The sequence below is a fragment of the Scyliorhinus torazame genome, chromosome 14 (genome assembly GCF_047496885.1).
Source record: "Scyliorhinus torazame isolate Kashiwa2021f chromosome 14, sScyTor2.1, whole genome shotgun sequence".
Classification (NCBI taxonomy): Eukaryota; Metazoa; Chordata; class Chondrichthyes; order Carcharhiniformes; family Scyliorhinidae; genus Scyliorhinus; species Scyliorhinus torazame.
Window position 1 is genome coordinate 191650104 of NC_092720.1, and position 26594 is coordinate 191676697.

The 26594-nt window shown below is 46.8% G+C and overlaps 1 protein-coding gene across 1 annotated transcript in view; it reads right to left on the reverse strand.

The window, feature by feature from the left end:
• The window catches only part of LOC140389101 (uncharacterized), a 306705-nt gene that overhangs the window by 233695 nt on the left and 46416 nt on the right, over positions 1 to 26594 (reverse strand). The window contains exons 12-15 of the mRNA XM_072473261.1: positions 22260 to 22286; positions 18402 to 18437; positions 17769 to 17789; positions 10878 to 10901 (exon numbers count right to left, since the gene is read on the reverse strand). Of these exons, the coding sequence (XP_072329362.1) occupies positions 10878 to 10901; positions 17769 to 17789; positions 18402 to 18437; positions 22260 to 22286 (108 nt within the window). The remainder of the gene's footprint in view (positions 1 to 10877; positions 10902 to 17768; positions 17790 to 18401; positions 18438 to 22259; positions 22287 to 26594) is intronic.

Consider the following 26594-nt stretch of genomic DNA (forward strand, 5'->3'; position numbering starts at 1 on the left):
AACCCAAAGTTTCGGACTTAATCCCAACGCACGCCCAGAAATATCTCAGGGCCGTTGCAATAGACTCAGTGGCGATGGACGAAGCCTTTGGATCTGCGCCGTCCATAAAGAACCGATCTATTGTAATCCTATTTTGCAGCACTTGGCCCGTAACCTTGTAAGCTGTGTTCTTTCAAGTACTCATCGAAATGCTTCTTAAATGTTGTGAGGATTCCCATCTCTATCGCCCTTTCAGGCAGAGAGTCCTAGATTAACACCAACATAGAACATAGAACAATACAGCGCAGTACAGGCCCTTCGGCCCACGATGTTGCACCGAAACAAAAGCCATCTAACCTACACTATGCCATTATCATCCATATGTTTATCTAATAAACTTTTAAATGCCCTCAATGTTGGCGAGTTAACTACTGTAGCAGGTAGGGCATTCCACGGCCTCACTACTCTTTGCGTAAAGAACCTACCTCTGACCTCTGTCCTATATCTATTACCCCTCAGTTTAAAGTTATGTCCCCTCGTGCCAGCCATATCCATCCGCGGGAGAAGGCTCTCACTGTCCACCCTATCCAACCCCCTGATCATTTTGTACGCCTCTATTAAGTCTCCTCTTCACCTTCTTCTCTCCAACGAAAACAACCTCAAGTCCATCAGCCTTTCCTCATAAGATTTTCCCTCCATAACAGGCAACATCCTGGTAAATCTCCTCTGCACCCGCTCCAAAGCCTCCACGTCCTTCCTATAATGCGGTGACCATAACTGTACGCAATACTCCAAATGCGGCCGTACCAGAGTTCTGTACAGCTACAACATGACCTCCCGACTCCGGAACTCAATCCCTCTACCAATAAAGGCCAACACTCCATAGGCCTTCTTCACAACCCTATCAACCTGGGTGGCAACTTTCAGGGATCTATGTACATGGACACCTAGATCCCTCTGCTCATCCACACTTTCAAGAACTTTACCATTAGCCAAATATTCCGCATTCCTGTTATTCCTTCCAAAGTGAATCACCTCACACTTCTCTACATTAAACTCCATTTGCCACCTCTCAGCCCAGCTCTGCAGCTTATCTATATCCCTCTGTAACCTGCTACATCCTTCCACACTATCGACAACACCACCGACTTTAGTATCGTCTGCAAATTTACTCACCCACCCTTCTGCGCCTTCCTCTAGGTCATTGATAAAAATGACAAACAGCAACGGCCCCAGAACAGATCCTTGTGGTACTCCACTTGTGACTGTACTCCATTCTGAACATTTCCCATCAACCACCACCCTCTGTCTTCTTTCAGCTAGCCAATTTCTGATCCACATCTCTAAATCACCCTCAATCCCCAGCCTCCGTATTTTTTGCAATAGCCTACCGTGGGGAACCTTATCAAACGCTTTGCTGAAATCCATATACACCACATCAACTGCTCTACCCTCGTCTACCTGTTAGTCACCTTCTCAAAGAACTCAATAAGGTTTGTGAGGCATGACCTACCCTTCACAAAGCCATGCTGACTATCCCTGATCATATTATTGCTATTTAGATTATTATAAATCTTGTCTCTTATAACCCCCTCCAAGACTTTACCCACTACAGACGTGAGGCTCACCGGTCTATAGTTGCCGGGGTTGTCTCTGCTCCCCTTTTTGAACAAAGGGACCACATTTGCTGTCCTCCAGTCCTCTGGCACTATTCCTGTAGCCAATGATGACATAAAAATCAAAGCCAAAGGTCCAGCAATCTCTCCCCTGGCCTCCCAGAGAATCCTAGGATAAATCCCATCAGGTCCCGGGGACTTATCTATTTTCAGCCTGTCCAGAATTGTCAACACCTCTTCCCTACGTACCTCAATGCCATCTATTCTATTAGCCTGGGGCTCAGCATTCTCCTCCACAACATTATCTTTTTCCTGAGTGAATACTTTGAGTAAAAAGTGTTTTCCTCAAATCCCTGTAAATATCCTGTGCCTTTCTTTAAGTCTTTGCCCCCTGTTTGTTGGTCCCTCTACTAAGGACATTGGTTAGAAGTTGCCATATTTATGTGCCTCATAACTCTGTACCTTTCAATTAGTTCCCCTTTCTGCCTTTCCTGCTCCAAGGAAAGCAACTCAGCCTAGCCTGTCTTTTTTCATAGCTGAAACGCTCCAGCCCAGGAAAATTTGTGACCAATCTCGGCTGCACCCTCTCTAGTGCAATCATATCCTTCTGATAGTGTGGTGAGTAGAGCTGCATACAATAGTCTAGTGTGGCCTAACGAACGTTTTATACAGACCACCTTAACCTCCCTGCTATCTTATTTGCATGTCCTGTGCTTTCAGAGACCATTGGACATGAACCCCAAGGTCCCTCTTGACCTCTGTACTTCCTCGTGCCTTACCATTTGTTGTGTATGCTCTTGCCTTGTTAATCCTCCAAAAATGCATCACCTCACACATTGCAGGGTTAAATTCCATTTGCCAATGTTCTACCCAGCAGTTTACCCTATTTTTCGGCACGGTTCCAAGTTTGCTGATTGTGTATCACATCACTGATATATCTGTGTGAAAGATGTTAGTGCTGACAAAATCTAACTGTAAGGTGCACAGGAGTAGTGTAGAAATGATAAATACGTATTTGGATGAAAACACGAGTTTAAATTTTTTGGCAGCAAGATTTCACAGAAGAAGATGGTTGCATTGGAAGACCTTATTATTTTCTGTTACTCTACCTGTGTGAACCTAAAAGCTCAGAGCGGAGGCGTGTTTATGCACTATCCATAGAAAAACAAGTGAGCCGAAAATCTACGTTTCACCCGGTCCATTTCCCAGCTTCCCACTTGCTGTTTGGATTAATGTGGCCCACATCTCAGCATTCTAATCTTTCTGTAGTAGAGCCATATCAGAAGAATATTGACGGGAAAACGGAGAGATAGTGGGGCATTGACGTAAGTTTCGCTTGAAAGATGGAGATTTAAAAAAATATATTTTTATTGAAGTATTTGCAAAATTTATATGACAATAACAAACGAAATAATAATAACATAAACATCAACATGGTGAAATAGACATTTCCCACCCAACCCCTTCTGTACATCCCTTAACCATATTGCACCTACCCGCACCCCCATTCAGAATGCTGCTTCTGCTGACATTTTAATTTTCCCCGAGAAAATCGACAAACGGTTGCCACCTCCGAGAGAACCCCTGCATCGACCCTCTCAAGGTAAACTTTATTTTCTCCAGCTTGAGAAACCCAGCCATGTCACTGACCCAAGTCTCCACACTCGGGGGCTTCGAGTCCCTCCACATTAAAAGGTTCCGTCTCCGGGCTACCAGGGAGGCAAGGTCAGAATGTCGGCCTCTTTCACTCCCTGAACTCCCGGATCTTCTGACACTCCAAAGATCGCCATCTCTGGACTCGGCACCACCCACGTACATACCATCTTGGACATTGCCTTGGAAAACCCCTGCCAGAACCCTCCAAGCTTCGGGCATTCCCAAAACATGTGGACATGGTTTGCTGGGCTTCCCGCACACCTCGCACATCTCTCTTCTACCCCGAAAAACTTGCTCTTCCTCGCCGCTGTCATGTGTGCACGGTGAACCATTTTAAACTGTATTAGAATAGGCCTGGCACATGATGAGGAGGAATTAACCATGCTGAGGGCGAGCCGCCCACAGACCCGCCTCTAACTCCCCACCTCACCCCTCCTCCCACTTGCCCTTCAGTTCCTCCACCAGGGTTTCCTCCGCCTCCAACAACTCCTGATAGATATCTAACACCTTCCCCTCCCCCACCCAGATACCGGAGGCTACTCTGTCCTGTATCCCCCGTGGCGGCATCAGCACGAAAGCCAACACCTGTTTGCTCCAAAAGTTCCGCACTTGCAAATATCTGAAACTATTCCCAGGCGGCAGCTTGAACTTGTCCTCTAACGCCTTTAGACTGGGAAAACTCCCGTCTATGAATCGATCCCCCATCAGTCTAATTCCTGCTCTCTGCCAGATCCGGAACCCGCCATCTATCCTGCCTGGTGCAAACCTGTGGTTATTGCAAAACGCGGTCCAGACCGATGCATCCTCCATGTTCTTATACCTCCTCCATTGCCCCCAGATCCTCAATGCAGCCACCACCACCGGGCTAGTGGAGTAACAGACCGGCGAGAACGACAGAGGTACCGTTACCAGCGCTCCCAAACTGGTGCCTTTGCATGACGCCACCTCCATCCACTCCCATGCGGACCCCCCCCCCCACCACCCAATTCCTAATCATCATCGCTATGTTCGCCACCCAGTCGTAGTTGCAGAAGTTCGGCAGCACCAACGCACTATCGCCCCCGACTGCGCTCCAACAGCATTTTCTTCACTCGCGGGGTTTTATTCGCCCATATAAAGCCCGAAGTAATCTTGTTCACCTGCTTAAAAAAGGCCTTAGGGATGAAGGTGGGGAGGTACTGGAAGACAAACAAAAATCTGTGGAGGACCGTCATTTTCACGGTCTGTACCCTCCCCGCCAGTGATAGTGGGAGCGTATCCCATCTTTTAAAGTCCACTTCCATTTGCTCTACCAGCCGGGTTAGGTTGAGCTCGTGTAATGCCTCCCATTTCCGAGCCACCTGTATTCCCAGGTAGCGAAAGCTCCTCTCTATCATCCTGAGCGGCAACTCCTTCAGTCTCCTCTCGTGCTCCCTTGCCTGCGTCACGAACAATTCACTTTTTCCCATGTTCAGTTTATACCGTGAAAATCTGCAAAATTCCCCCAAGATCTGCATAACCTCCCCCATCCCCTCTACCGGGTCCGAGATGTACAAGAGCAGATCGTCCGCATACCGTGAAACCCGGTGCTCCACAACCCCCCCTCCCCCCCCCCCCCCCCCCCGCGAACCAGCCCCTGCCGATTCCTTGATGCTCTCAGTGCCATGGCCAATGGCTCTATAGCCAGAGCAAACAGCAACGCGGAGAGGGGGCACCCCTGCCTCGTCCCTCGGTGTAGCTTAAAGTACCCCGACCTCAGCTGGTTCGGACAGATGCTCGCTCCTGGCACCTGGTAGAGCAATCGCACCCAGTCAATAAAGCCCTTCACCAAACCCAAACCTCCCCAGCGTCTCCCATAGATACTCCCACTCCACCTGGTCAAAAGCCTTCTCCGCGTCCATCGCAACTTCTACTTCCGCCTCCTCTCCTTCTGAGTCGATCATGATTACATTTAAAAGCCTCCGGACGTTAGCATTGAGCTATCTGCCCTTAACAAATCGAGTTTGGTCCTCTCTATCACCTCCGGGACACAGTCTTCTATCCTAGTGGCCAAAATCTTAGCCAGCAGCTTGGCATCTGCGTTCAAAACCGAAATTGGCGTATATGACCCAGATTGCTCTGGGTCCTTCTCTCGTTTAGGAATGAGTGAAATCGAGATCTGCAACATCTTAGGGGGCGGGGGGTGGGGTGGGTGGGGGGGGGGGGGGGGGGGGGTGGGGGGAGGATCCCCTCTCTCTAGCCTCGTTAAAGGTCCTCTTCAGCAGTGGGCAACAACACCTCTGAGAACTTCTTATAAATCTTTACCAGGTAACCGTCCGGCCCCGGAGCCCTGCCCGACTTCATGCCCTCCAGTCCTTTAACAATTTCCTCTGCCTCAATCGGGGCCCCCAGCCCCTCCACCAGGTCCTCCTCCACCCTCGGAAACCTCAACTGATCTAGAAATTGCCTCATCACTTCTACTCCAGCCGGGGGTTCCGACTCATATAATTTGCTATAACATTCTTTAAAAACGTCTTTCACCCCCCTCTGGGTCCAACACCATGTTACCCTCCCTTTATCTTACTCTCCCAATCTCCCTGGCCGCGTCTCTCTTCCTCAGCTGGTGCGCCAGCATCCTGCTCGCCTTTTCCCCATATTCGTATATCGCCCCCCTTGCCCTCTTCAATTGTTGCACCGCTCTCCCCGTGGTCAACCACTCAAACTCTGCCTGTAGCTTCCGACACTCCCTCAGGAGCCCAGGGTCCAGGGCCTCCGCCTATCTCCTATCCACTCGAAGTATCTCCTCCACTAATCTCTCCCTCTATGCTAGTTCCAGCTTTTCTCTATGGGACCGAATGGAAATTAGTTCCCCTCTTACAACTGCTTTCAGAGCCTCCCAAACGTCGCTGCTGATACCTCTCCCGTATCATTTGTTTACAAGTAATTCTGGATGGACTTATTCACCCGCCCGCAGACCGCTTCGTCCGCTAACAACCCTACATCTAGTCTACACAACGGGCGCTGCCCTCTCTCCTCACTCAACCGCAAATCCACCCAATGCGGGGCATGATCAGAGACTACAATTGCCGAATATTCCATCCCCGCCACCTTCGAAATTAGTGCCCTGCTCAGAACAAAAAAAATCAATACGGGAGTAAACTTTATGGACATGATAAACAAAGAAAACTCCATCGCCCTCGTCCGCTCGAATCTCCACGGGTCGACACCTTCCCCCCCCCCCCCCCCCCCCTCCAATCTGCTCCATTAAACCCCTCAACTCCTTTGCCGCCGGCCTCCTTACAGACCTGGATTTTGACTGGTCCAGATCGGGATCAATGACCATGTTAATGCCCCCCCCCTCCCCATGGTCAGGCTGTGAGACTCCAAGTCCGGGATCCTGCCTAACACCTGGCTCATAAATCCCACATTGACCCAGTTCAGTGCATATCCGTTCAAAAGTACCACCCGTACTCCCTCCAACTTTCCACTCACCATTATATATATACCCCCTTATCAGCCACAATTCTTCCAGCCTCAAACGCCACATGCTTACAGATAAATATCGTTACCCCCATGGTCTTTGAGTCCAGCCCCGAGTGGAACACCTGACTAACACACCTCTCTCTATCTCGTCTGGTCAATAATCTTTAGATGTGTCTCCTGAAGCATTGCTTCGTCTGCCTTCAGCCGCTTTAACTGCGCGAAAACGCGAGTCCTTTTGACCGGCCCATTCAATCCTCTCACATTCCATGTAATCAGCCTGGATTCCATGTAATCAGCTGCCACCGCCCCCTTCTGCCGACTAGCCATAACTTTTTTTGGCTAGCCCCAAGCCCGCGCCCCCCCCCCCCCGATTCCCCGAGCTCCCCCACAAGCAGCAGCCGTTCCCGACCTCCCATTTGTTCCCCGATAATAGTTCCCCCCTGTCAGCGAAGCAGCCTCTCCCTCTCCCCCCCCCCCCCCCCCACAACAGCTCCAGAAACCTAATCCCCCAAATCAAGCACGGACTAAGGACATGCTCACCAGCACCTCGCTTCCGCGAGTCAGCTGAACCATGCTGGCCCCTTCAACCCCCGCCCCTGGTGCCAAGCAGTCTGACTCCCTATTGTTCGAACCCCTCTCCCGACATGAATAAACCATTTAACAACATCGCAGTTCCCAGCAAGTAAACAACCACAAGTAAAAATAAATTAACATAAACCCATGAAGAAACAATCGCTTGAAACAAGACCCAACCTCCCACAGAATAGCACCAACTTCAGAGCCCTCTCCCCCCTCCGCATCAAATCCCTGCAAAACAAAGCACCCTCAATCCACCACCTCAGCCCAATACGTACCGCAAAACTACATACCATCTTATTTGAGCCACTACAAAAATTACAAAGATTACGAACCACCCATCACAGCATCACGAATTTCACCCCCTTTTTGAAGAGGATCTTCTTCACCCAATTGATCTCAGCACGTCTCTTGGCCAGCTCCGCTCCCAGGTCTTTATAGATGCGCACCTCGCAGTTCTCCCATTTGCTGCTACGCTCTTTCTTGGCCCACCACAAGACGAGTTCTTTGTCTGAAAAACGGTGGAAACGCACAACCATGGCCTTCGGCGGGTCATTCGCCTTCGGCTTCCTAGCGAGGGCTCTGTGCGCTCCATCCACTTCCAGGGGCCGAGAACACGCTCCGGCCCCCAGCAGTGTCTCCAACATGCCCCCCACATATGCTCCCACGTTGGACCCCTGAATGCCTTCAGGGAGGCCAACAATCCTTAAGTTCTGCTTCCTGGACCTGTTCTCCACGTCATCCAGCTTCTCCTGCATTCTCTTGTGGCGCTCATCTAACACCTCCACTTTGTCCTCCAGCCCGTTTAGATAGTCCTCCAAGCTAGATAACGTCAGCTCAATTTCTTGTCTCGCTTTCCCTTGGGCTGCCTGATTCAATACCATTTGATCGACCGCAGCCTTGATCGGGTCCAACATTTCCTTTTTCAGCTCAGCGAACCAGTCCTTAAAGAACTTCACCTGTTGCTCCTTAGACCACTGAGCCACCACTCCCTGGTCCTGACACTCCGCCACGCTGCACCGCGATACCAGCTCCGACTGCTTCACTCTATCCGGGCTGAGTCTTTTCGCACGGCCACTTCTCGTTCAATTAGCCATACATCGGAGAGGGAATCCTTCTAAATATTGCCCACTGCACCGACCTATCCTCTAAAGTCCGAGAAAAGTCGGGAAAAAAAGGTCCGAAAGTCCGTTCCAGTCGGGAGCTAACGAATGTGTGACCTACTCCTCCATAGTCGCCACTGGAAGTGAAAGGTGGAGATATATGAGCAACAAAAACATGCTGCTTGAGTACCGCTGCACATTTTGTTCATTGTACTCGAGATCCTTCAACTAGGTTATCCTGAGAAACGATTTCATAATTTGAATTGATGCAAAAAATAGATTATGGTCCTTTCGGTTGTTCTTCCAGTGAATGTACATGTCATTGAACGGAATTAGCTCAACTTAAGCAAGAGCAAGCTACGGTGGATGCTAGAAATCTTCAATACAACCAGAAAATGCTGGTTTAACTCAACAGGTCTGGAGAAAAATAGAGTTAACGTTTCGAATCCATATAAAGCTTTTAAAAAGCCAAAGGGTCATATGGACTCGCTTTATTTCACCATGAATGCTACCAGACCTGCTGAGTTTAACGCACATTGCCTGTTTCGATTGCAACTCAATTGATTGGGCTTGGCAACCAATCAGCATCTCTCTCTCCTGTCGCAGTAATTTCTGGTGTCCGTTTGAAATTTGGAATTTCTGCATTTTGTCTGGTGAATGGAAGATGGAAAGCTTCGGAAAGACGTCTCTCCCTTCAGAAACAGGCTCGCATCCATCAATATCGTGGAGAACGTGTAAACACGTTCAACTCGAGGCAATATGCTCACTCAACTTCCTTAGAATAGGCAGCAGGAAATATTGCATTGGGTAGTAGTTGGTATATAATTATTTTTCTATAATTTCATGGAAGGATGGATTGATTTCAATGTACGTGGCCGAAATACATCTTGTGTGTAAAAAGCAGGATGGATGGTAATGTCATTATCATGTTAATCCGCTCTATTTCGACTGTTACTTGTTTCCCACGAGTGCCCAGCTTGCAGATTCGACGTGACGAATATTCCTTTTATATTCTATTCCTGAGTTCCAAAGGCTGTTATTACCTGCTGTGCCGGCATCTAGTTTTATGTGATGTATGCCCCAGGGCACCCATATCTCTCTGCCCTGAAGCACTCCGAGGTCTCTTTCACTTTTATTATAAGTTGGCTTTTCATTTTTCGGACCAAACTGGATATTATCCATGTTAAGCTCCATCTGCCTCGTTTTGGCCCATTCATCTTACTTCTCTATCTCCATCTGTAAATTTATTATTTCTCCATTGCAACTTACTATCCCCCCTAATTCAGTGTCATCTGCAAATTTGGCTGTAGAATATTCTATCCCTGCACCCAAGTGATTAATAGTAATTGTAAATAGTTGGGCCCCGATGACCGAATGCTGCGGAAACCCACTAGTCTCATCTTGAAAATCAGAAACATACCTATTCATGCCGACATCTGCCTTTTGCCGGTTTATCAGTCTTCTATACAAGGTAATAAATCACCCCTCCTCCCAAGTGATCTTACATTGTGTATAAACCTTTTGTGCGGCACTTTGTTAAATTCTTTCTGGAACTCCATTAAACAATGACAATCTGGCATCCCGTCTAGGACCATGTTCTACCACCATTGACTATTTTATACGGTAATATTTCAACCGCCCAAACACAGCTCCAGCAGTCTTGAGGAGCTAAATTGCCTACTCCTGCTCCTAACACATAAGTAACATTCAAGTTTAAATGTCATCCATCGACGCTTAAAATGACCCATTTAAATTTCTGCAGGTTGCCCCAGTAGTCTTTCAGTCACTCAGTCACAGCATTAATTGATAGCTTATACGATTGTTTTCTGGCTTAAGAAATGAACCCTTATAGTTTTAATCAATTAAATAATAGTCATGTGAAATATTACACAGCCCAAACCCACTAGGACACGTAATCCGTTCTATTCTGCAAGAAAGTACTGGAATGCCACAGGAATCAGACGGCTAGTGAATGATGTTGAAATAAATCAAAAACTAAAAGTTCCGTTAAACTGGCTGTTAATTCTACTATTTTAAATACATATTATGTATCATTCAAGTTTTCATGAGAATACAACAAAACCCCGCGTGCAGTCACCATTAAATTGTGCGCGAGACATTGAAGATGCATAGCATGTTTTCTAAATCCTTCGATCCACAGTAGCATGGGATTTTGACAGCACGAGAAATCTTATTACCTCTTGCTGACATCGGCAAAACAAGGACGTGGCTGATCAACTAAGGCTCAAATCGTGACATGAGGTTGGAAAGGAGTTTGAAAAATCACATATCGAGTTATCTTTCCCTCGTTTCCCTGCATTCATTGAAGACGCTTATGCCACTGTGCGAAGCAAGTCTCCCAATCCTTTTCCGTCAAATGCACCCCGAATCCGTGCTCTCCACAAACCGCCATTTCAAAATCACACGTTAATACTGTCACTCCCTAACACTCAATATCAATAGTGTTTCTCCAACATTTGCAAGCATTAACAGTATTTTTTTATACCTGTGTATAATTCCTCTGTGCTGGCTGTGAAAAGATACAACACAAGACTCAGCTTTATAATCAGGTGCCGACGATCTATAAAAATGTATTGGGGTACTTTCTCTACAAATGCACAAATATCTATGTGAATACCTCACAAACTGATTTTTAATGCCGTTATGATATACGCATAGAGACAGTTCAACCTTGCCAGTGGAGGAACAATTTTAAATATTGTAATGTTAAAGCACCTGCCATTGACACAAGTTGAATATGCACACTGGGAGCGAAAATTTGCAGCAATAGGTCATGTTGCACAAAACAACTTTCGTTCATCATAGCAGTGCAGCGTATGGACGAGAAGGAGAGGAACTTCTCAATCGTCATGTTCCAGCTTTATGTTGGAATATTCGTGTATGTTACAACAACACTAATACATCCAGTACCAATTTATCAGCAGAAACTGCTAGACCACATTAACAACGACAAACCGATGTAACCTTGGATTGTAAATTCGGAAAATGGTGTTGTTATTCGAGTCATTTGACCAGGCTTATAAACCCACGGTTGGGCAGCACTGTAGCACAAGTGGACAGCACAGTGGCTTCACAGCGCCAGGGTCCCAGGTTCGATTCCCTGTTGGGTCACTGTTCGGAGTCTGTATGTTCTCCCCATGTCTGCTCCGGTTTCCTCCCACAGTCCAAAGACGTGCAGGTTCGGTGGATTGGCCATGCTAAATTGCCTTTAGTGTCCAAAAAGGTTAGGAGGGGTTATTGGATTACGGGGATAGGGTGGAAATGAGGGCGTGAGTGAGGCGGTGCAGACTCAATGGGCCGAATGGCCTCCTTCTGCACTGTATGTTCTATGTACCACACACAGGAACGTAAGGCATCGTTTTTCGCGACAACGCAACTTCGGCGTCGTCGGATCGGCCACTCATTATGTCCATGGGTTAGTCTTCTTATCACAAGCATGTTTCCTCAATCAGGTATGAGCGAAACATAAGACCATGATATGCAGACCATTCGGCTCCAGTTATTCATATTCTTTAGAACACCCTGGGATCGTTCACACCTGGTTTCAATTAGACTGTAACCCATTCATAATGAAAATGGTTCCAGTTTCTTTACATAAAGGTGGTATCCAGTATTATTTCAATGTGGCCTAACATTATGCAACACAGTGAGAAGATTTCCCACGTTAGATCAGTTTTACCCACATTGTGCCCGTAATGTTCTCCGACCACTATGACTACTAAGCACATAGTAACAATAATTATTTACGATCTCTCTAAAATGAATTGAAATCACAAAAGCTTCCTCCTCCCACGCTAAAAGACTTATTGAATAATACCGATCTATATAATTGAGATTGTTTCGGTCCTGTTGAAACAGTGGCATTGACAGCTGGAAATACGTTCGCGGAACAATCACGTGGGCTGCAGAAGCAGAAGGATTTCATCGTAGGTAATGTAAGGAGAAAGCAGAAGTGCATGAAGTATGTGTGGTTTTTGCACCCATGGGTAATGGAGACTTGCGAATATGGGAAGCAATTTATTTTTGTATCTAAAACTCCATATCCCGCTGAAGTGCCATAACACGCCAGTGTGATGCATTCGCCCACCGTGACACATGATCTATTTAGGACAGTCATGACATGAACGTGGCCCATTCTATCATAGCGCATCCAATATGTTTCAGACATGCAATCTGTTGCTAGGGAACTTTCTGTGTTAATAATAAAACAATGCAGGACTTGCGGTAGCGGCGATTGATTGAGAGGTCGCTTATCTGGTAGCTCCCGCTCGTGGTGGACATCTGGGACTTTTCCCCGACGTATCGGGAATTTGGATGCTGGTGAAGAAGAGACGAAGAATTCCCCACCAGTTTATGGAGTCGTGGACCATAAGTGGTCTGCAAAGAAGAGGTTGTTCGACAAAGAGGAGAGTGGAGTCAGCGGCACAAGAAAGCATGGCAGAGGCTCAGGGGCCGGGATTGCCTGCCCAGTGGTCAACGGAGCTGCTGGTGAACTTCCTCCAGGAGAGCTTTGCCAAGCAAAGGCAAGAGTACCTGGACCCGGTTAAGACAGGGATTGACCGGGTGGAGCAAAGATTGGAAGCAGAAGGACAGGCGATCAAGAAGGTGGAAGATGCGGTGGCTGAGCACTAGGACCAACGAACCACGATGGAGGCGGAGTAGGGGCTGATGAGGGACCACCAGAAAAGGCTGCAAGAGAAGGTGTTAACCCACATACAACTTTTGTCCCACTGAGCCACGGCCCAAAACGTGGGACAAAGCCAATACATACAAAACCAAAATGAAAATAAATTAAGCAGCACAAATACAGAATTACTCGTCCCAAGTTCAATGTCCTCCATCACCTCCAGTCCCCTATCTTCCACAAAGATTATCGCCTCCTCCTCCGATGCAAAATACAGTTCTTGACTTTCATAGGTGACCCGCAAACGAGCTGGGGAGAAAATGCAAACTCTGCACAGACAGTGACCCAGCGGGGAATCGAACCTGGGACCCTGGCGCTGTGAAGCCACAGAGCTATCCAGTGGGGGGTAGAATGCTTGGCGCCATGGGCCAGTGCTGCCAGGCTAATTGGGCGTTCTAGCTCTCGGACGCGCAGTGGGGTGGGGCGCGCAGGTGACTTGTTTGTTATGGGGGGGGGGCGTTGAAATTGTTGTTTTGTTAGGGAGGGGTGGGGTTGGGAGGGGAAACTATTCTGCTGACAGGGGAGGGACTTGCGTTTGAATACAAATGAGAAGTCGATGACGGTGGATACCCGAGGGCGAGCCTGAGGAGGCGCGGGACACGGGCCGGAGGCTGGCCTATAAAGGGTGGTAGTTGATCGGCAAGGGGCGGGGGGGGGGCTTCCAACCAGGCTGATCACATGGAACTTGAGAGGGCTGAATGGGCTGGTCAAGAGGGCTCGTCGGTTCGTGCATCTGGAAAGGCTGAAGCAGACGTGGCAATGTTCCTCGAGATACACTCACGAGTGGTGGATCAGACCAGGCTGAGGAAAGGTTGGGTAGAGCGGGTATTTCATTCGGGGCTAGATTCTAAAACTAGATGTGTTGTGATCTTGATTAATAAGCAGGTTTCATTTGAGGTAGGGAGCATAGTGGCAGATTGGGGGTGGGGGTGGGGTGGGGGAGGGGAGTGGGCATGTTATTGTGAGTGGGAAGTTGGAGGCGATGCTCATGGTCTTAGTAAATATTTATGCACAAACTGGGATGACGCGGAGTTTATGAGGCGGGTGTTGGGGAAGATCCCGTGTTGGACTCACATAGGTTGACCATGGCAGGTGACTTTAACAGTCTCATTGAACCGAGTTTAAATTGGTCGAGTTCAAGGACAGGGAGGGTGCCAGCCGTGGCGAAGGAGTTAAAATGGTTTATGGAACATATGCGGCGAGAGAGGGGGGGGGGGGGGCGTGGATGTTTGGGTGGCCATGAGCGAAGGAGTTTCCTTTTTTCTCCCAGGTTCACAAAGTGTACTCCCGGATTGGTTTTGTTTTGTTTTGTACAAGGCTTTGCTGTCGGGGATGGTTGATGCCGAGTATTCGGCGATTGTTGTGTTGGGCCATGCCCCACACTGAGTCCCCATATTGGTGAGCAAGGAGAGAAGTCAGCGCCCGCTTTGGAGACTGCACGTGGGACTGTTTGCTGATGAGGGGGAGGGGGGGGGGGGGTGCGGACGGGTAGGGGAGGCCATCCAAAATTATTTGGAGATAAATGCTACGGGGAAAGTTTCAGCAGCAATCGTGTGGGAAGCACTGAAGACGGTGCTTCGGGGGGGAGCTAATTTCGATGCGGGCTCATAGGGAGAAGGTGGAAAGGGCAGAGACGGATACGTTGGGTTCGGGAGATACTCCAGGTGGATAGAAGATATTCTGAAGCCCCGGAAGCAGGGTTGTTGAAGGAGTGGCAGAAGCTGCAGATGGAGTTTGGGCTGCTATCTACAGAGAAGGTGGTGGGGCAGTTGAGGAAGGTGAGAGGGGTGATATATGAGCCAGGCGAGAAGGCCAGTCGGATGCTAGCACATGAGCTCAGAAAAAGGGAGGCGGCCAGCGAGATAGGAAGAGTGAAGGACAGAAGAGGAAACTTGGTACTGGACCCAACGAGGGTGAACGTTGTCTTAAAGGCGTTTTACAGTCGGTTATATGAGTCGGAGCCCCATCTGGGGTGGTGTGGATGAGGGAGTTCTTGGAAAGGTTGAAGTTTACGAAGGTGGAGGAAGGGTTAGTGGAGGGGCTAGGAACCCCGATCGGAATGTAGAAATACCAGAGGGATTGGAGGCCATGCAGTCGGGCAAGGACCCGGGACCGGTGGGCTACCCAGTGGAATTTTACAAGAGGTTCTCTGGGATGCTTGGCCCACGGCTGGTGAGGGTATTTAATGAGGCAAGGGAGCGGGGTGGTCTTCCCCCAATAATGTCACAGGCCTCGATTTCATCGATCCTGAAGCGGGAGAAGGACCCAGAGCAATGTGGGTCATCTCGACCAATCTCCTTATTAAATGTTGATGCCAAATTATTGGCGAAAGACCTGGCCTCGAAGATAGTGTCCCGGGGGTGATAGTGGAAGACCACACAGGGTTTAAGGGTTGCCAGTTAACAGCCAATGTTAGAATGCTCCTGAATGTGATCATGATGCCCTCTGAGGGGAGGAGGCGATGGTGGTGGTCGGTATGGACGCGGAGAAGCCCTTCGATGGGTGGAATGCATTTCTTTGTGGAAGATCCTGCGATGGTTTGGGTTTTGGTAGGGCTTTATTGACTGTGTTCGGTTGCTGTACCAGACACCGATGGCGAGAGTGCGGACGACCTGGGTTAGCTGGGACTATTTTAGATTGCACCAGGGAACAAGGCAAGGATGTCCCCTCTACCCGGTATTGTTTGCCTTTGCTATAGAGCCATTGACGATGGAGCTGCGAGCGTCAAACGACTGGAAGGGGCTTGTCCGGGGGAGGGGGGGACGACGACGACGACTTAGTGTCTCGTTATATGCAGACGGCCTACTGCTAAATATTTCCGACCCGTTAGGGGGAATGCCGGATATTACGGGATCTTAGGGACATTTGGCCAGTTTCTCGGGGTACATGTTGAATATGAGTAAAAATGAAGTGTGTGCGATCCAAGCGAGGGAACAGGAGAGGAGGCAGGAGGAGTTGCCGTTTAAGGTGGTGGGTGGTAGTTTTCGTTACCTGGTTATTCAGGTAGCATGAAGGTGGGAGCAGCGACACAAATTGAATCTGGGCCGATTAGTCGAACAAATGAAGGAGAACTTTCGGTGGTGGGATATGCTCCCGCTGTCTCTGGCGGGGAGGGTACATACCGTAAAGGTGACGGATCTCCCAAGATATTTGTTTGTTTTTCAGTGTCTTCCTATTTTTATTCCAAAGACATTTTTAAGCGGGTGAACAGGGTGATTTCTGGGTTTGTGTGGGCGGGTAAAACCCCGAGTAAAGAAAGTGTTGCGCGAGCGGAGTCGAAGGGAGGGAGGGCTGGCACTGCCGTAGTTTCGGAACGACTACTGGGCGGTGAATGTAGCCATGATTAGTAAGTGGGTAGTTGGAGAGGATTCGGTATGGGAACGGATGGGGGTGGCATTATGTAAGGGCACAGTTTGGGGGCATTGGTAATGGCACCTCTGCCGTTCTCACCATCCCGGTACTCCATAGGCCCAGTGATGATGGCGGCCCGAAAGTCTGAGGGTAATGGCGGAAGCATATGAGAGTAGAGGGAGCGTCGGTGTCGGTTCTAATGTGTGGTAATCACCGTTTGTGCCGGGGATGATGGACCAGGGTTTTGGAGGTGGCAGATAGCGCGTATTGAGAGGCTGGGGGATCTGTTTATTGATGGGAGCTTTCCCCGTCGGGAGGATCAGGAAGTGAAGATTGAATTGCCTGGAGGGAACGCGTTCCGGTATCTCCAGGTGAAGGATTTTGTGCAAAGGCAGGTTTTTACCTTTCCGCTCCTTCTGCCACAGGGGATACAGGACAAGGTAGTTTCTCGAACGATGGTGGGGGAGTGGAATGTATCGGAAATTCACAAAGAACTCATGGAGTGGGAGGAAACCTAGATAGGGGAGACAAAACGTAAATGGGACGATGAGCTGGGAAAGGAGTTAGAGGCGGGTCTATGGGAGGATGCCATGAGCAGAGATAATACGTCCTCATCATGGGCAAGGCTCAGCCTGATACAATTCAAGGTGATCCACCGGGCACCCATAACGGTGGCCCGGGTGAGCAGGTTTGTGGGGGTAGAGGAGAGGTGTGGGCGATGTGCAGGAGAGCCCGCAAACCATGTCCACATGTTTTGGCATGCCCGAAGTTCAGGGGATTCTTGCAGAAATTTGCAGATGTCATGTCCAGGGTGTTAAAGGTGAGGGTGGCATCGAGGCCAGAGTTGGCGATTTTTTGAGTGTCAGGAGGCCCGGGAGTCTCGGGGGCGAGAGAGGCTGATGTTTTTGCCTTTGCCTCCTTGGCAGCCCGAAGACGGATCTTACTAGCGTGGAGGGACTCGAAGCCCCCAAAAGCAGCGGTATGGGTTAGTGACATGGCTGGGTTTCTCAGGCTTGAGCAAATCAAGTTCGCCCTGAGAGGTTCATTATTAGGGTTCGTTGAGAGCTGGCATCCGTTTATCGATTTCTTCAGAGAAATTTGAACCGTCAGCAGATTCAATAAGGGGGGCTGGGGGTAGGGAATAAGGGAAGGGGTGATTAGTAGCGTGGGAGTTAGACAATGTCGGTCTAGCTTAGGCGAGATCTGTGGGAGATGGAGGGGTGTGTTAATCATTGAACTATGTTTATATCTGTACCTGTGTATTTTGTTATTATGAAACCAGAAATGCATTAATATAATGTTTTTAAAAAAAATAATAAAACAGTGCAAGTTTTGCTTTACCTCTTGTTTTCCCTGTTGGACCTGAAATGTAGAAGGACATTAACGTAATAATTTTATGTTTACAAGGATGAAAGAAGAAAAATGTAGGAGTGGAAGGAAATAAATAAACAAAGAAATGAAGCAAGCAACAAGCAATAAAGAAAAACTTGAAATTAGAAGAAAAGAATGACTTTACTTATTTTCTATTTTTGCCATTGGTTGAATTTTGGTTCTCCACCTCGATTATGCCAAGCTAACGCTTGCTTTCTGATTTTGGGAGAAACTTCGAAACCTCGAACAGAGAAACTTCGAAAGGCAATGTGGAAATATTCCTAGATCTGGCGGTATACGAAAGTATGGGTGGATGGACTCTTTCATCATTTTGTATACCTTTACCACCAATGCTGTTTAGCACACAATTAGAAATAAACAGCTTTCTTTTTCAAGATGACAATAACACGAGAAAATGTTGTCACCTGGAAATTGATTCTGAAAAGCATCGCTACGGTGCAGTCTAATATTTTGCAAAAAAGGAAAGTCAAAACGACAAACATTAAATATGACCTAAAATGTGAAGAAATACACACAATAAATGTGCAATACAAGCAACATATACCTTGGAAAGGCAAGCAAAAAATACAATCTTTTGCGAACCTGGTCCGGTGCCTTTTCCTTGTAGTGCGTTAATTTCTGTGAAAACAAATCAGTATAAGAACGTTAACATTTCCTTTTGAATTTGTGCTAGTGAATTGTGGTTAACCGAAGTATATAAATCATCCCCTCTAATTAGGAAGTTATGGAAACAGACTAGCATTCTAAAGTCCACCGTAATAATTAATAACCTCTGCTCGACGAAGGGCGGCATTGAGTAAATACATTTCAGATTCATTTGAAAGCATTAAATTGCAAGTAGAATCACGGAATCGAAATATGCAGTACATAAATTTCAGGCGGATGGTCATCAACAGTTTCAGAAAATGGTGAATAAACAGCAGAACATAAAAGTAATTTGTCACAGGAAGCAGGTTTGTCTTTAAATTTCACTTAATCATGACACTCTTTTCCAAAAACAGAAGGCCTGGAAAGAACATTTTTGCTGATGATGCCACAGTATTCAGTAGTCTTCATAACTCCTGAGGTGCTGAAGTAGCCCATGCCCAAATGTAGCATGGCGTGGATAATATCCCAATTCGGACAAATTAATCTCAAGTAACACATACACCAAGACAATAGACAACTTTGGGCAGAATGTTCCCATATGTTTTCAGAGTGTCAGGCTTTGATTGAAAACCGGCGGCTTGAAGCTCGCCAGCTGCTCAGAATTTTAGATCATGAGCTTTATGAAAGAAAAATCAGACAGCCTGGTTTACGTCGTTACTGTGGTGGAGCTGGAGGGGAAGGCTGCACAGATATCGGGCACCCTATACAAACGGTGCATTAAGCAGCACAGAAATAACCCCCATTCCATCAACCTTCCACACCATCGAAGCTTGGACTACAAACGTGGGGACGGAAGGGGGGAATGGTTCCTCCACTTTTAACATTAACATGGGGCTCTTCCGTTCCCCGCCCCCAAGCCCCCCCCCCCCCCCGCCTACCCATCTCCACCCCCGCATCCCCCCCCCCCCCGCTACCACAAGCATCAGCATCCGAACTCTCTGCACCGGCAACAGAATCGGTCTTCTCCACAGCCAATAAACATAGCCAACGGGACTCAGAAGAGAGTGCGCCCCTCGCAGAGCCATCTGGCGCAAGTTGGCTGTGCCAAACGGTGCCTAGCTGCAGTGCAGGAAATGCCCATCTTTCATGGACATTTCCATCTTCCTGGGCAGTATGCTTATCTTGGCCCGAAGGGGAAAATCCAACGGCTCATTCACGTTTTTAAATAGCGGCGATGTTTGAATATTCAGTGAGGGGTATAATTGAAGAACCATAAAACTATAAAAATAACATAGCACGGAAGGAAGCCATTCGCCCCACCGTGTCCATGCCGACCCAAAGACACCCAGGTGCCCGTTCTAATCCCATATCCCTACACACGGCCCCAAGTACTGCAGTTTACAGCACTTAGCGTGAAGGTCCAGTTCCTTTCGTTAAGAGTTTTGGGTCTGAGCCTCCGCCACCAAACCAAGCAGTGAATTCCAGACACTCATGACAGAAAGGATTTTCCTCGTTCCCTCCAAGCCTTCAGAATTAATTTGAATCTATGACTCCTATTTTTTTGAAGTTAACCATTGGAAAGAGGTTCCTCCTGTCTACTCTTTCTGTACCTCTCAAAATGTTGTATACCTCAATCATGTCACCACTCAGCCTTCTCTCTTCCAAGGAAAACAAGTCCAAACTCAAGTCCTGACAACATTTCAATAAATCTTATCTCTACTCTCTCCAGCGCAATTCCATCCTTCCTGTACGGATTACCATAGTCGCAGACTACACTTTAGTTGTGGCCTCACTGCTGTCTGATATAGCTCTATCATTATATCGCTACTTTGTATCCCATACCACTGTCAGTGAGGGAGAGAAACCTACAGACCTTGTTTACGATCTTATCTACACGTACTGTTATCTTTAAGGACCTGTGCACTTGCACACAAAGATTTCTTACTTCATCTACCTCGTTCAGTCTTTTCCCGCTTATTGTGTATTCCCCTTTACTGTTCGGCCTTTCTAATGCATTGCCTCACATTTACCAGAGATGAATTCCATCTGCCCCTTTCCTGCCTACTCCAGCAACTAATCGATATAATTTGGGTGGATCCAACTATCCTCGACATTATCCACTTAACGGCCAATATTTGTGTCTTTTGAAAATTTCCCAATCCTGCCCGAACTTTCAAGTCCAAATCGTTAATCTATCAAATAAACAGCAGAGGTCCCAACACTGAGCTCGGCGGAATGACACTTGGAACAGTTTTCCATTCGCAAGGGCAGCCATCGACCGTTACACTATGTTTCCTGTTTCTGAGCTAACTTTGGATCCAATTCCCTACATTACCCTGCATCCCACGGGCTTTTACTTTTTGACCAGTCGTTATGTGGGGCCTTGTCAAATGCCTTGCTAAAATCCATGTCGCCAACATCCACCGCACAACCGTAATCAGTCCTCCTTGTCACTTCCTCAAAGAATTCAGTGACATTTTTAAGGCATGAACTTTCCTTAACAGCGCCACAGTGACTATCCCTGACTGGTCCATGCCTTTCTAAGTGACAGGTTATCCGACCTCTGATGATTGATTCTAACAATTTTCCCACCATGAAGTCAGACGAACCAGTCTATAGTTGTTTCACATTTACTTCATACCTTTCTAAAGCAATGGAACCATATTTACATTCCTCAAGTTCCCTGGCACCTCCCTTCTGTCCAGTGAATATTGGAAATTTATTCTCAGAGCATTTGCTATTTGCGCTCTAACTTGTTGCAATATCTGAGTAACCAATCAATTGGACCCTGGCGACTTATCTACTTTGCAGGATTCCAACACCTCTCACACTTCCTCTCTCGTTATGAGTATTTTATCCAATGTTTCACACTGCTCCTCTTGGATTATTCTATCTGCATCATTCCTTTCCTTTGTGAATGCGGTGGCAAAAAGTCATTTGAAACTCTTTCCATAACCACCGCATCTTCACACAATTTCTGTTCTTCACCTCTAATGGGTTCCACTTTTAAACCTAACTAGCGTATGGTCTTTATTTACTGTTAAAACATCTTTGGGGGTTCGTTAACATTGCTTGCTGATAACTTCACATGCATTGCCTTTGATTTCGTTATTTCCCTTTTCAACTTGATTCCTGTACACTATATTTTCCTCTTGGCTAACTGTAACATTGAGTTTTTGGTGACTATCTTCATGCGTGGGGATTCATAAATTATATTAAAGCATATGCAAAGCATGCTTCTAGTCCTGAGGGCGCGAACCTTGTTACCTCACCGGCGAGTGGCAGGGAAAATTGGGAAACGAGGGGCTGGATTCCCCTGTTTCCTAGCTGCGTGTTTCTTGGCAGAGCACTGTTCGCTGACCACAGGATTCTATACTCCCCCGGCGTTTGTATTCTGATTTTCCATTTCAGCCAACCCACGCTCCGGGGAAACCCATGGGCGCGGGTGCACTTGCAGTGGGAAAAGTGGGTCACAAGGGCCGAGGTCAAGATGTCGCTGATGAGAATCTGGTTTCCCATTTCTCGGGAAGTTTTGTGTCCGTGTAACGATTCCCGGTGATGGTGGACACATCATCGCCCCCATCTCTAGCAAAGCAGAATCACACAAACCCCCACACAGTCAACTGCAATACCAGTGTTTACTGAACTGACATCGATTTCTTGAGTGAAAATTAACTGAACCATTTACTTCAATACTGCATGCAGAATCTTACTAAAAAATTGCAAAATATCAATTACCGTGGGAAAAAATGGTGCGAATCCGATGCTTTCTCAAGGAATTCGCGACTCTCAGCCAAATATAACCGAGTGGGAGTCGTCACTCTGGCTTAACTGGGTCTCTGGGTCATTTACCTGCAGTCTTTTGCAAGAGCTGTCTCACTGTAAGGTAAATGGCATTGCAACGATTATGGCCTCTCTTCGTTAAATTGATATATTTGAAAGACTTTGAGCAATATTAATTATTACGATGGATCCATACTTTTAACATTATGAATGCATATTGATTAACTGTGCAATCCTCTATGCCGCCATCCCAATGTCGTACTTGACCATGATTGAAATGTTTTCCACCCGATTAGAACTTCTTTTTGGCGAACGTTGACATAATGTTACAGGACAATTCATCACCTTAAACATCGCGATTCTCGCAGGAAGTCGCGCTGATATACTTGATCTACATTTAACACCATACACCATGAGACTTGGAGCAGAAGTAAACCATTCAGCCCATCTTGGCTGCTTCGCTATTCAATGAGACCATGACGGATCGACATGATAATACTCAACTCCACGTTGCTCTTACCTTCATACAATTAGAATTACAGCATCATGGAATCACTACAATGCAGAAGGGATAAATTCAGCCCACCGAGTCTGCACAGACTCTTCGAAGTACCACTTTACCTATGTCCATGCCCCCGTCCACCTCGCCGTATCCCCATGAGACCATTACCTAGCCTGCACATTCCTAGAAACTATGGGGCATTGATCATGGCCAAGCCACCTAACTCGCACATCTTTGGGCTGCAGGAGGAAACCGGCGTACCAGGACGAAACCCACGCACAGACGCTAAGAATGTGCACACTCCACACAGACAGTCACTCAAGATCGGAATTGAACTTGGGTTCCTGGCGCGGTGTGGCAGCAGTGCTAACAATTGTGCCACCGTGCCGCCCGAATGCAACGATAGAATAGTGTGACATGAGCTTTATTTTGGACGCCATTCGTTTCTTCCTTCTCATTCTTTTCAATTTTTCGTCCAGAGTACTTTAAATCCCACGTCCTGGGGTTTTCCATATCTCTTCCAATGCTCACTTTGGGTAAGCAATCCTCTGTCACAATGATAGATTCTGCACGACTTTGTTGCTTTGTGCGTCTCCAACCAAGCATTATATTTTAAGCCAGTTTGTTGCCACTTGCAAACAAAAAGACCAGGAAGGCAACGGCACAATCGAATAGACATTATGCCGATAGTGGGCGCTACAGAGAATCTTCGTGACACCTGATCCCCAGTGTATGCCGCTCCACACGTTTCCTTCAAATTAATTATTATCAGGCGACGTTTCAAAGCTGCAGCATATGGAAGCACCTAGAAAACATTGTAAACCGGGTCAAAAACTCCTGCAATAGGTGTTTTCGGTCTGAATAGCTGCGGCTCAGAGTCAGTGAGCTGGAGGCCGAACTACAAACGCTGTGACACACGAACGAGGGAAATAGTTTCCTGGAAGCGTTGTTTCAGGAGGAGATCATGTCCAACAGCCTACATTCTTTTGGATTGGAAAGTGGTCAAGCACAGGGCATTTGTCTGCAGCTGAGGCAAGTAAGATGACCCAAAGAGCAACTGCAGGAGTGCCAGTCTCTACAAATGACAAACAGGTCTTGGGTTCTCTCAGCTTGTTTCGATAGGATTGCAGGTTGCTGGAAGGATGAGCTTTAACCATGGCACACCCAGGGAATTTCAGGGAACTCATGAGAATATGAGAGTGAACACATCGAAGTGGATACATTGGCTTAAAAAGCAATAAATATGGCAGCATTGCAAACCAGCTATTTAGGTCATGGTACCCAGAATGTTACGTGTTTGCAAACGTAAAATAAGCGACAATTAGGGCCAAAGTGGACAAAGTTGATTAAAACATGCAAAATTAATGTCCTTTTTCTTACATTTGCGTAGTTTTCGGCGAAACACAAATGAGTGATCGGTACATATTGAAGTTAATGGGTGAGATTTTATAACCCTTTCAGCGACGTGAGTCCAGAGAAATCAAAGTTAGGAACAGCAAATGCAGGGATAAGGGACTTTTCATTATGTCAGGCAGGATGGAAAGTCTGGTTACAGTATTGGTATGCGATGGTATATGTACGATAGCAAGAAATGATTTGGACCGGAAGATTTAGGTGCCATATTGGTGGAAGTAAGAAATACCAAGGAGAAGAACTTGGCGGGGGTCATCTTTACAACCCCTAACAGCTGCTATACTGCAGGACGGAGAATAAATTCGGGAAAAAATGAGGACATGTCAAAAAAAATTATATTAATCCTGGGTGCCTTTTATCTTAATGTGAATTGGGAAAATAAAATTGGCAGATGTAGCAATGCGGAAATACTCATTTTGTGTATTCGAGGTCGTTTCCTCGAACAATATATAGTGGATCCAACTAGGGCGCAGACTATTTTATAGGGAAAACCTGTTTGAGGGCTACAAAATTGCAGGCGGTATGGTCAGGGTGAATTGTCAGAAATCTTTTCCCAGGGTGGAAGACTCAATTACAAAGGGATACAGGTTCAAGGTGAGTGGGGGAAGGTTTAGGGATTATATGCGGGAACGTTTTTCAAGCAGAGGCTGGCGAGAGCCTGGAACGTGTTGCCCGTGGAAGTGTTGCAAGCAGGCACGATAGCAACGTTCAAGATGTATCGTTATAGACACATTAACGGCGGTAAATGGAGAGATCGAGACCTTTTGGGCAATAAGTGATAGATCTAAGTAAGGAATCGGGATCGACGCAGGCCTGGTTGCCGAAGAGCCTGTTCCTGCGCTGTAATCTTCTTTGTTAGTTGTTCTTTGTTCTTTCTATATCTGGTAATTGGTAATAAGACAGATTTAATAAATAATCTAATAGTAAAAGATCCTCTTGGGAATAGTGACCATAACATGGTAGAATTTAGCATTCAGATTAAGTGTGCGAACCATGGGTCAAAAACAACTGTTCAAAAATTAAATAAGGGTAATTACAAATGAAGGAGGGAAGAATTCCACAACAAAACCACGGATTATGGGGGATGGGGCGTGCGGAATATCAGATCAGCCGTTCTCCTATTGAATGGTGGAACAATTTCGAGGGGCGATAGGGCCTACTCCTGTTCCAATTTCTTCAGGTCCTATAGTTGGCTGCAGTGGATTCGAAAAGAATGTTACCGGGAAATGTGGTTGATCAGCAATGTCATACGTTTTTGAAAATAGTGCATGCTCGCAACGAAGATATATTCCAATGAGGAATAAGGATTCCAGGAAGCCGATAAATCAACCAAGAATAAGAAGCCAAGGGCAATATTTAAAAAATATCTACATTTAGAGTACCCAATTCATTTTTTTCAATTAAGGGGCAATGGCCCCTTAGCATGGCCAATCCACCGAGCCTGCACATCTTTAGGTTGTGGGGGCGAAACCCACGCAAACACGGGGATAATGTGCAAACGCCACACGGACAGTGGCCCAGAGCCGGGATCGCACCTGGGACGTCGGCGCCGTGAGGCAACAGGGCTAACCCACTGCGCGGCAGTGCTGCCTCGCCAAGGACAATATTAAACTGAAAGAAAAAACAGTGGAAAAATTAGTAATAAGCCAGAAGAATGGGAAAGTATTTAAAAACCAACAAAAGACGAATAAAAAATAATCAAGATGGAGCAGGTGACGTATGAAGATAAATTCGCAAGTAATACAAAAGTGGTCAATAAGAGCTTTGTTCAGTGCATTAAAAAGGAACAGAGGGCCAAAGTGAACATAGGAAACGAGACTGTGGAAATAATAGTGGGGAACCAGAACATGGCAGAGGAGATAAATACACAAGTTAATGGCCGAAGTCACGAGTAGCATTACAACAATCCGAAACGAGCAAGTCAAAAGGCCTGTGTGTTTGTATGTGTATGTGGGAGGGACAAATACAGTAACTATCAGGGGAGAAAACGTACTGGGAAAAAAATGGGCTAATGGCCGTTAGGTGCCCTGGACGTGATGGGTTGCATCACAGGACATTGAAGGAAGTAATTGTAGAGATATTGAGTACACTGGTAGTAATCTTCCAAAAACTGCTAAATTCTGGAAATGTCCCGCATGATTGGCAAACTGTCAATATAACAATCTTACTCAAAAAGAGAAGGAGGCAAATAAAAGTAACAATAGAACAATGAGCTGGACATCTATCATTGGGAAAATGTTAGAATCAGTTTAAAGAATGTAGTAGCAGAGCATTTAGAAATATATAATATAATCAAGCAGAGTCAGCATGGCCTCATTCAGGGGAAATCATGAATGCCAAATTTATTACAATTCTTTGAGTTGGTAAGGTGCAAGATAGAGAAAAAGGTGAACGGATCGATGCAATATACTTGGATTTCCAAAAAGCAGTCGATATGGTACCACACAAATGACTACTTAATAAGGTATGAGCCCATGGTTTTGACGTTG